Raw genomic sequence first — 14,293 nt, forward strand, 5'->3', positions numbered from 1 at the left:
TTGTAGTCCGAAAATGTCTGAAATTATTGACCATGATGTAGGTCATGAAACTGTTACATACAATATGCTTTGTGGATTCCACCGGACAGATGTTCCCAGTTGTTTTGAACGTGGCATATATCATGGTGGCAAGGCATATGAACTAACAACTTATAGAGCAAACAACAGAGTTCTCACAACACAGGTTGTAATATGGCTTTTTTCCCATGAATTTGCTGGGATTTTACCCACACACTGCTACTGGGTTGCGCCTAAGTAAGGTCATAGTTTTCATCCACCGAACACTTCAGTTTATTGATATAGGATAGTTTCATCCTATTTCTGTGCTGTTCAGCCAGGACAACTCCTACCTTGAGATCTCTGATCTGCACCCAGATTATTCTGTGAGGATCTCCCCCACACTTCTCAATTCACTCCTCACTTACATCTCCACTTTGCCCTTCATTTTAACACTTTGGACTTCTTCTGAAATGGATCCCAGAATAGAGATGCCTTACAGACAGAATAGACTAGAATACCTAATGATTTTTATTTTACCACTGAACGTCTTTTCTTTTTATTGCCTGCGGACACCCCCCCACCCTTTTTTGCATTCCTCCCAGGTATGCTTTGTGGAGTGCTGGAGTAATGGTGCATTTCTCCTATAGTTCTCTATTTATTCAAAATGTCAGTGACTACAAAGCCAGGTACTACTCTTTCACTGAAATGTTTTTGATTTTTTACAAAAGCTTAGTAAAAGATGCAACACAGTGCCTAGGGTGTCATTAACATGACCCTGTAAGCCTGGGGTTTCCACGACGATGATGATCTCTGCAAGAGACAGAGAGAGAGAGTGGGAGAACCATAGAAATAAAAATAGTGGTCTGGGCGCTTTTTACATTCTAGTAAGTCTATTTCTACGAGGAGAACACTTGTCAAAACCTTACGGGGAAAATGTTTGTCTGGACATTATGGTGCAATTTTTGTTAAACTTTTTATGATTGTATTCTCATGTGCATTGGGGTTGTCTGTCGTTATGAGTGAATCTCATAGTGACAGGTTCAGTTGTTGGCGTCACTCATCATGTCAGTTCTTTTACCATTTGCATAAAACATGTCAGACCTAAATGAAATCAAATACCAATGAATGAGGTTGTCTTTTTTCCCCACTTTTCAGCAATCCAGACAGTTCCAATCTGGAGTAGACAATTGAGAGTTTTGGTTGGTAGTGACACATTTCTTTCTCTTGAAAGAATGAATTGAATCAATAAAGTACAAGCACAGGTAAATAATTCACATTTACTGTAAAGCTTACAGTGTAATAAAATGCTCCTCTGGAATAGTTAATGTATAATAACTAAACAAAAAGAATCTCCACAAAAAATATTCAAATAATGACTAATAATATTGATACTTTCTCCCCCTTTCTCTCTTTTTAGACTGTTGATAAGTTAGATTGTTTTATTCCTGAATACTGTGTGAAGATTAAATCTTGCTAAATGGTGGCAACACTCATTCCTATAATGACCGTAATAGTGACTAAAATCTTAATATTGATAAACCTCTGGATATTGTAATAATTAAATGTATCATCTCAGTCTGTCGGTGGGCCCATAAGATACATTAATGACAGAAAAAGATGCTGAAATAAAAAACAGCAGCAGAAAAAGGAAAAAGGTAAAAACAAGTCTGTTTTCGAGTCGAAGTCGTGGAACCTGGTTAATATTCTAAGTAGTCCTCAGCAGCGAATCACGACCTAGCCCTCCCCCTCCCTCTAGCTCCCCACCCATGTCTAGTCAAACAATCCCTGTCTTTCTTTCCGCAGCAGTAAGTGCAGTGTCTCAAGAGAAGTGGGGTGCATTAACTCAAATCAATAAAGACAAAGGAAACGTCATTGTTTTACATCAGCCATTTCCTCCCTCCCTTCTTCTTCATAGTGAACAGTAATGATTCTCATTTGCTTGTTTAATAGTAATAATAATGCTTTTTGGTATGCGATTTCTCCAGGTCTCTCGTATAAAGGGAGAGACAGTGGGTTGGTTGTCTTGATTTTCCTCAGTCTTCCTCTGAAGTGTCATTTTACTTTCACAACAGGGGGGGTTCCCCGAGTCAGTAACAGTCTTGTGATGTTTGTGTGCTCATAGGGTCCTTGGCCAGCTAGCAGGCCTTTCCCACTCTTCCCTCTCTGGGGTTGCCCACACACACAACAGTTACCCCTGTATTTGAGGAGGCAGCAGGTGACTCAGTGTGCAGTTAATGTGGCCAAAAGGTGTGGTAGCAGGACGCAGAGCAGTAGGGGGACGAGGGCCAGGAGGTGGAGGGTGGAGGCGGTGTTGCAGGCCTTGCCCCCATCGCAGCGGGACTGTTGGCACAGCACACCCTTAAACTCTGGAGGACAGATACACTTCTGGTTCTGGGAGCACGTCCCACCATTCTGGCACAGGAGCAGCTCCTCGTCACACACATTAGCTGTAGGAGAGAGGGGCAGGCAGAAGAGAGGAAGGTGAAGGACGTGGTAGAGAGAAGGTGTGGATGAAGGTAGAGAGGGAGGAAGAAGAAAAAAGCGAGAGGAACGGTACATGCAGAGAAAGGGGGTGGAGGAAGGAGAAAGGAAGAAAGGAGAGATGTAAAGTGGCAAAACAACGGTTTCATGAAAGATAAAATGAGGATGGGGAGCAAAGAGAAGGAGAGTATTAGGATAGAAGGTGAGAGCGATGAGGTGGAAGATGAGAGGACAAGTTTTGCCACAAAAACAACAAGATAGGGAAGAGGGATGGAGTGAGAAGGGAGCAAAAGATAAAAGTAAAGATAAAAAGAGAGGGGGAAGGAAGAAAAAAAGGGAAGAAAATATGAATTCTCCAAGCCTAGCCAACAAGTAACACCTGCCTTCTTTTCTGCCCTCTTTCTTTTCTGTTTTTCTCAAGCATGCATTTTCTCTGGGTCAGTTGAATGTCTCTTTTTAATCAATTAATACATTTTTAAGTCAATGTTGCTATTTTTAATTCCTACTTGGTTCAACATGTCCACCCAAGAAAGCGAAGGTAACTGAATTAAATGACTATCGCCCCGTAGCACTCACTTCTGTCATCATGAAGTGCCTTAAGAGGCTATCATATCACCTTATTCGACAACCTAGACACACTACAATTTGTATACCGCCCCAACAAATCAAATCAAATCAAATTGGTCACATACATATGGTTAGCAGATGTTATTGAGAGTGTAGCGAAATGCTTGTGCTTCTAGTTCCGACAGTGCAGCAATATCTAACATGTAATCTAACAATTCCACAACAACTACCTAATACACACACATCTAAGTAAGGAATGGAATAAGAATATATAAATATAAATATATGGATGAGCAATGTCAGAGCGGCATAGGCTAAGATGCAATAGATGGTATAAAATACGATATGTACATATGAGATGAGTAATGCAAGATATGTTAACAGTATTAAAATGGCATTATTAAAGTGACTAGATCCATAGACAACGCTCAGTCTTCAACATCATAGTGCTCTCCAAGCTCATCACTAAGCCCAGGGCCCTAGGTCTGAACCCTGCCCTGTGCAACTGAGTCCTAAACTTCCTGATGGACCGACCCAGGTAGGCAACAACACTTCCACCACGCTGATCCTCAACACGGGGGCCCCACAAGGGAGTGTGCTCAGACCCATCCTGTACTCCCTGTTCACCCATGACTGCGTGGCTATGCACATCTCCAACTCAATCATCAGGTTTTCTGACCACATAACAGTGGTAGGTCTGATTACCAACAACGACGAGAGGGAGGGAGAGCCCTGGCGGAGTGGTGCCAGAAAAATAACATTTCCCTCAACGTCAACAAATCAAAGGAGCTGATCGTGGACTACAGGAGACAGCAGAGAGAACACGCCCCCACCGAAGGGACCGCAGTGGAGAGGGTCAAAAGCTTAAAGTTCCTCGGCATGCACATCACTGAGGACTTGAAATGGTCCTTCCACACCGACAAAGTAGTGAAGAAAGCGCAACAGCGCCTCTTCAACCACAGGAGGCTGAAGAAATTTGGCTTGGCCACTTAGACCCTCACAAACTTCTACAGATGCACCACCATCAAAATAATTATGTCGGGTTGTATCACCACCTGGTACAGCAACGCATCACTGGGGGCACACTGCCAGCACTTCAGGACATCTACACCTGATGTCACAGGAAGGCCAAGAAGATCATCAAGGACCTCAGCCACCCGAGCCACAGCCTGTTCACCCCGCTACCATCTTAAAGGCAGAGACAGTACAGGTGCATCAAAGCTGGGACAGAGAGACCGATTTAACAGTCTGATGGTCTGTAATAGAAGCCGTTTATCAGTCATCACTAACCGGCCTACACCCAGTACCCTGCCCGGAACCTTAGTCACTTTAAAGGAGGCTACAAGCTCCACTCAGCCGATCAATGTGCGTGGATGTGCAAGGGCGGAGGCAGTATTTTTGGGGCATCGCGCACTTTTGTCCAAATTTTGTTGTTGAGTTCCACCCAGAGAGGAATTCTGCCTTGTGTAGTGTATATCCACTAGTGGTCTTGGGGTGCCAGAGTAGGTTACCAAGCAAGAGGTTCCAAGGCACTCTTTGACTGAAGCTAGGGACGCCATTTGAACTTCCGGGTCTGGTGTTATATGCCTTTTTGTTTACAAATACTAGCTAACTAGCTACATGTCTGGCTAGTCTTGTGTTCTATGCGTTACGATGCTACTTTTTAGCCACAGAAGCAAACTTGTCTCTATATGAATTGCAATTGCTAGATCTTGAACAGCTCTTACAGAAGAAAAAATAAACGACTGAGAAAATGGCAAGTTCATCCACTGACCACTACAAGAGGGGACCCATGCGAAGCATTGATGTTTTTGACGAATGGCAGCACACAAAGTATCGCTGCCAGTTAAGCTAGGAATCTTGACAGTTTGTGGCATCGTCACAGAAGTGTGCCAGACTATCTTGCATGTCCTGATGAAGGATTTTGTTGCTTATCCCTCTGTGGCAAAATGGGCAGAAATCACAAGAGAGTTTGGGGATTGTTGCAATTATTTGTTTTGTGCAGGAGCAGTCGACTGAAAACATATTAGGATCTGAGCTCTAGCAAACTCTAGCAACGAGTACTACTACTACAATGACTTTTCTGTATGGTCCTGATGGCAGTCTACGACGTAAAGTCCCGCTTCACGATGATCGACATACGAGCATATGGTCGGGAGGGAGATGCGGGAATCTTCTCATAAACCAAGTTTAGCTCCCAAGTCATGGCAGGCCAGCTTTTGCTACCAATGCCAGAGTGCTTGCCGAGGATCCAAACACCGAGCCCATATGTGACTAATTTCAGGAAACTAAGCGTATGTTGTGCATTTGAACGTAAACTTTTTAAAATCAAAATGTGCTTTTTGGCAGAAATGCCTTCTGGAACATGTGAACTTTCATGTGCCTTAATAACAAACTTGTTTGCCATCTGTAAATACGAATACAATTGTGAAATTACAAGCCTAGTTGGTTTAGCCACGGGAAAAGACAAGAACCTTCCCGCTAGCCATGATGGCCTGGAAATGCAGAGGGATGAGTTCGGATTGGTCTGCCATGTAACACACTTTTGTCTATAACATACGCTGGTCAATATGTGTAGGTAAATCCTTTCTACTGCTGCTTTTTTGATAGATATCATGTAGTAAAACTGCATAAATGTTGCTCTCCACTTTCTGGAGGACCGAGTTTTGAAATCAGTGGAATGCCCGGTGGAATTTGAGTATGATAGCTAAGGAGATGGAGAAAATTCTAGCGTTTGCAAATATGCAGAGGGTGTCAAAAAGAGAACACACTGTAACGGAACTTGACATTCATTGATTTAAATAAAAAAATATTTCTACAGTATATTTCTATAGTTAAAATACTCCAAACCAGAAGGTGGCAGTAGCGTTGTTTGGCAATGCCATTGCCTATGGTCTAGATTCCAAGCTATCTGTGCTAATGTTGCTATTTCATAGAAAGTAGGGCTGTTGTATAAAACACCTGTCTCTGGATTACATCTACAAACTAAGGGCAACAATGGCATCCGTGACAGAGAGGGAGAAGCGTCCATACATGTATACAGGTAAGATAGTCTAGCTAGCTACATTTTCATATATCATATGTGTCTAAAAAAGTCATTTTCATTTCAAGATATTGTTGCGTACTGTTAGCTAGCTAATGTTAGCTGGCTGGCTATGTGTATGATCGGTGTGGTAATATTATTCGTAAATTGAACCTGGTTGTTTAGCTACCTGCAGATTCATGCAGGGTAGTAACGTTATGAGTTGCGATTATGGTTCATTGTTTAGCTAGCTAGTTAGCTGCATGTCTAAGCAAAAGACTCCACTATGCAAGTAATCATTTCACTACACTACACCTTCTGTATCCTGTGCATACAAATAAACGTTGATTTGATATAGTGTGTGTTTACCAGAGACGGTAATGTGAAGAACATGACCTGCAACCAAGTCAAATTAGGATATAAAGTTAGGCCAACGTATCCACATTCTAAAATTCTCAGAAAGCTATTCTCTGTAATTGGCTCACCATTAACTTGTAAATAATGATCTTGTGAGTTTTTTCTGTAATAATGAAGACAAATTAAAGTGAAGAAGTTGTCAGCTATATGAGGTAATTATTTGAACTGGCTAGCCAGCTAACTTAACATTAGCTAGCTAGCTAACAAGCTAGAAACGAACAAAAACATTGTTTTTGAAAGTTGCTTTGAGTTGCCTGGTTTGTAAAAATAACCATACAAAACGTAAAAATAACAAGACAAAAACATTTGCAGACCTTTTAGATAAATATTTGCAATCATAAGAGTAATACACAGGTGAAATGTGATGAAAGGGGAAATAAGACAAAAAAACTAAGAAAACACAAGTAATTTAACCAACACATTAACATGTGCATGAGTAAATATAGAAAAACATACCCCTCCACCCCAGTGAATAAGAAAAAAGTACACACACCAGTTTTTGGGGTGAGACGGAGGTCTCACTCGAGAGTGGACACAGTACTGATGGTCCTGTGAAGTACATTGTCATGTCCCGACAAATGGGAGGCATTGATCAGAAGGAATAGACACCACCCTTTGCTGGACCCTGCTGCAGTTTCTTTTCTCCCCAATTTCGTGGTATCCAATTGTTTTTAGTAGCTACTATCTTGTCTCATCGCTACAACTCCCGTACGGGCTCGGGAGAGAGGAAGGTTGAAAGTCATGCGTCCTCCGATACACAACCCAACCAAGCCGCACTGCTTCTTAACACAGCGCGCATCCAACCCGGAAGCCAGCCGTGTCAGAGGAAACACTGTGCACCTGGCAACCTTGGTTAGCGCGCACTGCGCCCAGCCTGCCACAGGAGTCGCTGGTGCGCGATGAGACAAGGACATCCCTACCGGCCAAGCCCTCCCTAACCCGGACAACCCTAGGCCAAATGTGCGTCGCCCCACGGACCTCCCAGTCGCGGCCGGTTACGACAGAGCCTGGGCGCGAACCCAGAGTCTCTGATGGCACAGTTGGCGCTGCACTTAACCACTGAGCCACCCGGGAGGCCTTTATTTATATTTTTAACCTTTATTTAACGAGGCAAGTCCGTTAAGAATAAATTCTTATTTACAATCGCGGCCTACACTGACCAAACCCAGACAACACTGGGCCTGGATACGAACCAGGGTGTCTGTAGTGACACCTCTAGCACTGAGATGCAGTGCCTTAGACTGCTGCGCCACTCGGGAGCCCTTTAACTAGCTGGGTCGGGGAGATGGGGCGGAGGTTGATGGAGTTGCAGGGCAGAGAGCAAGGGTGAGCCTGGACGGTGGGATGGGTGTTGGTGAGAGGGACCTGGGCGTTGGGGAAAATGGCCGGGGGGTGATAAACTGTCCAAAACACCACCCCCCTCCAACAACTACAAGCAGATGGCAAATACATTAGAATATATTGCAATTAAATCTTAAAACATCTCCATGGGCTCCTTTTGAGTGAAAATGCTTACTCAAAATAGCTGATTTCATAAACATCTCAATCTAATTAGCACACACCATAGTGCCTGTGTGTCAAATGTTTGAACTAGCCCTGCTAATCATTATGATAACAACACAGGCACTGAATATTTTCCACTCACAATTTCTCCCAGAAAAGAGCTGAATACACATGTTCTAACTAGGTCTGCTAAACATAAGTTCACAAACACACTGTACAAAAGGAGTCGGCTGCATGACAAGAGTACATACCGTATCTGGCATATTGGTGTCTGTCTGACGATGTTTCACGTAAACACAAAGCCAATCCAGTTGTCGGACAAAAACCGTCAGCAGCCCCACTCCTCATCTCCTTCACCTTTTTCAGACTGCAAACATACCGGTCCCGACTATTTCTCCCTATTTCAGTATCAGTGTTCAAATTTCATTATCTATCCCTCCAGCTGTTGTCTTTTGTGTGCTTGGCCGAATACAACTTCCTGTTGAATGATGAATGAGGGAGAGCTTGGTTTGTTGTTTTGGAAAGTTTTGAAAGTCTCTGAAAAAAGTGTTCAATTGAAAAAGTTTGTTTTTACTACCCTTTTGAGTTTGGATCACGTGATGCGGTTGGATCCGCTGCTATCTGTCCGGGGATCCTGTCGACCACGTTACATTACAGCCTTATTCTAAAATGGATACATTTTTCCCCCTCATCAATCTACACACAATAACCCATATTGACAAAGCAAAAATGTTTTTTTTTTGTTGATATTTTAGTTAATTTAGTAAATACAAAACATAAATATGACATTTACACAAGTATTCCGAATCTTTACTTGGTACTTTGTTGAAGCACCTTTGGCAGTGATTACAGCCTCGAGTCTTCTTGGATATGATGCTACAAGCTTGACACACCTGTATTTGGGGAGTTTCTCCCATTCTTCTCTGCAGATCCTGTTAAGCTCTGTCTGGTTGGATGGGGAGCGTTGCTGCACAGCTATTTTCAGGTCTCTCCAGAGATGTTCAATCAGGTTTAAGTCTGGGCTCTGGCTGGGCCACTCAAGGACATTCAGAGACATGTCCCAAAGCCACCCCTGTGTTGTCTTGGCTGTGTGCTTAAGGTAGTGGTCCTGTTGGCAGGTGAACCTTCGCCCCAGTCTGAGATCCTGAGCGTTCTGGAGCAGGTTTTCATCAAGGATCTCTCTGTACTTTGCTCCATTCATCTTTCCCTCGATCCTGACTAGTCTCCCAGTCCCTGCCACTGAAAAACATCCCAACAGCATGATATTGCCACCAACATACTTCACCGTAGGGATTAGGGATGGTGCCAGGGTTCCTCCCGACGTGACGCTTGACATTCAGGCCAAAGATCTTGGTTTTATCAGACCAGAGAATCTTGTTTCTCATGGTCTGAGAGTCCTTTAGGTGCCTTTTGACAAACTCCAAGCAGGCTGTTATGTGCCTTTTACTGAGGAGTGGCTTCCGTCTGGCCACTCTACCATAAATGCCTGATTGGTGGAGTGCTCCAGATATGGTTGTCCTTCTGGAACGTTCTGCCATCTCCACAGAGGAAATCTGTAGCTCTGTCAGAGTGACCATTGGGTTAATGGTCCTCCTTGACCAAGGCCCTTTTCCCCCGATTGCTCAGTTTGGCTGGCTGGCCACCTCTAGGAAGAGTCTTAGTGGTTCCAAACTTCTTCCATTTAAGAATGATGGAGGCCGCTGTGTTCTTGGGGACCTTCAATGCTGCAGACAATTTTTTGGTAGCCTTCCCTAGATCTGTGCCTACACACAGTTCTGTCTCGGAGCTCTAAGGACAATTCCTTCGACCTCATGGCTTAGTTTTTACTCTGACATGCACTGTCATCTATGGGACCTTATATAGACAGGTATGTGCCTTTCCAAATCATGTCCAATCAAATGAATTTACCACAGGTGGACTCCAATCGAGTTATAGAAACATCTCAAGGATGATCAATGGAAACAGGGTGCACCTGAGCTCAATTTCGAGTCTCATAGCAAAGGGTCTGAATACTTATGTAAGTACGGTATTTCTGTTTTTTATTTTTAATACATTTGCAAACATTTCTAAAAACCCGTTTTCACTTTGTCATTATGGGGTATTGGGTGTAGATTGCCATATCCCTGTAATGCTTACAGAAAATATAATTTCAAGTTTTATTGAAGTGCGGTGGTTGCAGGTTCACCTGACTATGTTTGAAGCCTGAAATGTGGCAAAAGGTCACAAAGTTCAAGGGGGCCGAATACTTTCGTATACTCGTTGAAACCAATTACAACATAATGTTGACTGTCAACACATAATGAGCAAACACTGGATGTTTGTTTTTACTTTTACTGTCACACGTTAATGTAGCCATTGCTATTTAATAAACTGCAGTATCAATCCACAATAGACTAGGATCGGACGATATAATTCGTGCCCCCAGCCAAATGGGAGTTGATGACAACTCAAAGACCGTCAATAATCTACAGAATTTGAGACAAACACATGCAGTATTAAGCCATGGAACTGCTTGATTGGCCAGTGACTGGCCAAGGCCTCCTCACACCTACAACTTTATTCATCAAAACCAAACCCTTTCACTCTAAAGCCTGTTATTTTGGGGTGTTGCTGTAGGCCATCAAGTGTTAACAGTATCTAAATAATGTGTGTGATATCCTTGACAGTGTATGTGATGTAAACAGAGAGGGACCTGAATATTTTCTGGTTTTCATCAAGCTGTCGGCTCAAGAGGAAGCTTTGCACTGTAACCAATGTCTGTAATCTTTGTTCTGAAACTGTATTGATAGACATTGGACGTAGTGATCGCAATATAGTGGCTATATCCAGGAAAGCCAAAGTTCCAAAAGCTGGGCCTAAAATAGTGTATAAGAGACCTTAGAAAATATTTTGATGTGACTCTTATGTGGATTATATAAAAAAATATTTGTTGGTCTGATGTGATTAATTAATTAATTAATTGCACGCCCAATTTTTCAGTTTTTGATTTATTAAAAAAGTTTGAAATATCCAATAAATGTCGTTCCACTTCATGATTGTGTCCCACTTGTTGTTGATTCTTCACAAAAAAATACAGTTTTATATCTTTATGTTTGAAGCCTGAAATGTGGCAAAAGGTCGCAAAGTTCAAGGGGGCCGAATACTTTCGCAAGGCACTGTACATATGAGATGAGTAATGTAGGGTATGTAAACATTATACAAAGTGGCATTGTTTAAAGTGGCTAGTGATACATTTATTACATCAATTTTTCATTGTTAAAGTGGCTGGAGTTGAGTCAGTATGTTGGCAGCAGCCACTCAGTGTTAGTGGTGGCTGTTTAACAGTCTGATGGCCTTGAGATAGAAGCTGTTTTTCAGTCTCTCGGTCCCAGCTTTGATGTACCTGTACTGACCTCGCCTTCTGGATGATAGCAGAGTGAGCAGGCAGTGGCTCGAGTGATTGTTGTCCTTGATGATCTTTTTGGCCTTCCTGTGACATCAGGTGGTGTAGGTGTCCTGGGGGGCAGGTAGTTTGCCCCCGGTGATGCGTTGTGCAGACCTGACTACCCTCTGGAGAGCCTTACGGTTGTGGGCGGAGCAGTTGCCGTACCAGGCGGCGATACAGCACGACAGGATGCTCTCGATTGTGCATCTGTAAAAGTTTGTGAGTGTTTTTGGTGACAAGCCGTATTTCTTCAGCCTCCTGAGGTTGAAGAGGCGCTGTTGCGCCTTCTTCACCAAGCTGTCTGTGTGGGTGGACCATTTCAGTTTGTCCGTGATGTGTACGCCGAGGAACTTAAAACTTTTCACCTTCTCCACTATTGTCCCGTCGATGTGGATAGGGGGCTGCTCCCTTTGCTGTTTCCTGAAGTCCACGATCATCTCCTTTCTTTTGTTGACATTGAGTGTGAGTTTATTTTCCTGACACCACACTCCGAGGGCCCTCACCTCCTCCCTGTAGGCCGTCTCGTCGTTGTTGGTAATCAAGCCTACCACTGTAGTGTCGTCTGCAAACATGATGATTGAGTTGGAGGCGTGCATGGCCACGCAGTTATAAGTCTCTCAAAGTACTTCATGATGACGGAAGTGAGTGCTACGGGGCAATAGTCATTTATCTTAGTTACCTTCGCTTTCTTGGGAACAGGAACAATGGTGGACCTCTTGAAGTATGTGGGAACAGCAGACTGGGATAAGGATTGATTGAATATGTCCGTAAACACACCAGCCAGCTGGTCTGCGCATGCTCTCAGGATGCGGCTGGGGATGCCGTCTGGGCCGGCAGCCTTGCGAGGGTTAACACGTTTAAATGTTTTACTCACGTTGGCTGCAGTGAAGGAGAGCCCGCAGGTTTTGGTAGCGGGCTGTGTCAGTGGCACTGTGTTGTCCTCAAAGCGAGCAAAGAAGTTGTTTTAGTTTGTCGGGGAGCAAGACATCGTCCATGATTGACTGTAGACCCTGCCACATACCTCTCGTGTCTGAGCCGTTGAATTGCGACTCTACTTTGTCTCTATACTGACGCTCAGCTTGCTGCCAGTTCTATGAAACGTTTGTAAAACATGGTGTTTGACCAAATACAATGCTTTTTCTCTGTTAACAAATGAACAACATACTTTTATCATTCTTATAGTATAGAGAAGGGCCCTCGCAAGGCTGCCGGCCCAGACGGCATCCCCGTGCTGCACTGACACAAATGACTGATGATTGGTTGAAAGATATTAATATTAGTATGATTATGGGAGCTGTACTGGTAGATTTCAGTGCAGCCTTTGATATTATTGACCACAACTTGTTGTTGAGAAATGTGTATGTTATGGCTAGGGCTGTTGTGGTTACCACCACACCGGCAGTCATGAGTCATGACCGCAGTAAAAGTCCACAGTAATCTCCCTTTATGCACTCTGGACATAATTTGGTAGTACTCAACTTGCTAATGACCATCAGGTTCTAATGGCCTGGTACTCAGGGCTCTATTGTCCCTCTAACCACTCTAACATCAATGCAAATGAAATCGATAATTACACGAAACACTTACCAAAACAGTATCCTGCTTTTAAAACTCACAATATGATGATCAATTTGAAGAAAGAAGTTCAACAGCAGGTTGAAACTGAGTGTAAAACATGGTTGTTGTGGATGTTGTTGTAAAGCCTAACACAACGGAATGGGCAGTGCTTTCTAAGTTGATTCATTAAAAACACCCATACGCAATATTAGAGCTTATGCATAGGCTTATGAGCCCAAGACTGAAAAAAACAGTAAAAATTATGATAGTTCCTTATTGATCCCAGTCTTGTCTCATCAACTCCCGTACGGACTTGGGAGAGGCGAAGGTCAAGAGCCGTGTGTCCTCCGAAACACAACCCGACCAAGCCACACTGCTTCTTGACACAATGCCCACTTAACCCGGATGTGGCGGAGAAAACACCATGCACCTGGCGACACAGGAGTCGCTAGTCTGCAATGGGACAGGGACATCCCTGCTGGCCAAACCCTCCCCTAACCCGGACGAGGCTGGGCCAATTGTGCATCTGCAACAGAGCCTGGACTCGAACACAGCATCTCTAGTGGCACAGCCAGCACTGTGATTAGACCACTGCGCCACTCGGGAGGCCCTGATTGTTCCTTATACAATACATAGCCAACCACATATTACGCAAGCCAGTAAAACATTAAAACAGAACTGATTTAAGATGTCTTTTGTGAATAATTGGTCTAGCATCTACTCAACTTAAATAATTAGAGTAGACCTAATAGTATTTGAGTGTGTACTGTATTATTATGCCACTCTCTGAAATGTCTATCCATGAGTCTGGGAGAGAACGTATAGCCCTAGACAATGCTGTTAGTTCATTGATTGTGCAGGGTGGCTTACAGTTAGCCTACAATTATTGTGAATTTGTATTTGATTTTGAATAGTTTAGGGATAATTCATTGGGTGACACATATCGGGGCGGCAGGGTAGCCTAGTGGTTAGAGTGTTGGACTATTAACCAAAAGGTTTCATGTTCAAATCCCTGAGCTGACAAGGTACAAATCTGTCGTTCTGCCCCTGAACAGGCAGTTAACCCACTGTTCCCAGGCCATCATTGAAAATACAAATTTGATCTTAACTGATTTGCCTAGTTAAATAAATAATATCCTTTAGCTATTCAAAATATCTCACTAACATGCTAACCATCTCCTCTCTCTCCTTTATTCCTTTCTCGAGCATGCAGAGGGGCTGTCAACAGTTACTATCGATGTTCCCGACCAGATTTCACTTGGTTTTCAAAATGAACCACTGGGTAGCTCCAGGAACAGGGTTGGAGAGCTCATGGCATATGG

General features: G+C 43.4%; 1 protein-coding gene across 4 annotated transcripts in view; it reads right to left on the reverse strand.

Moving 5' to 3' along the window:
• Positions 1-1,260: 1,260 nt before the first annotated feature.
• Positions 1,261-14,293, reverse strand: part of LOC110509506 (netrin-G2) — a 153,254-nt gene continuing 140,221 nt past the window's right edge. For 3 of the 4 annotated variants that reach the window (XM_090227291.1, XM_090227290.1, XM_090227289.1), the window contains one exon: positions 1,261-2,447. In XM_090227291.1, the coding sequence (XP_090083417.1) occupies positions 2,221-2,447 (227 nt within the window). In that variant the 3' untranslated portion in view covers positions 1,261-2,220. The remainder of the gene's footprint in view (positions 2,448-14,293) is intronic. The other variant, XM_090227292.1, reaches the window with a different exon arrangement.

The sequence above is a fragment of the Oncorhynchus mykiss genome, chromosome 29 (assembly GCF_057628025.1).
Source record: "Oncorhynchus mykiss isolate SJ-2025 chromosome 29, ASM5762802v1, whole genome shotgun sequence".
NCBI classification, from domain to species: domain Eukaryota; kingdom Metazoa; phylum Chordata; class Actinopteri; order Salmoniformes; family Salmonidae; genus Oncorhynchus; species Oncorhynchus mykiss.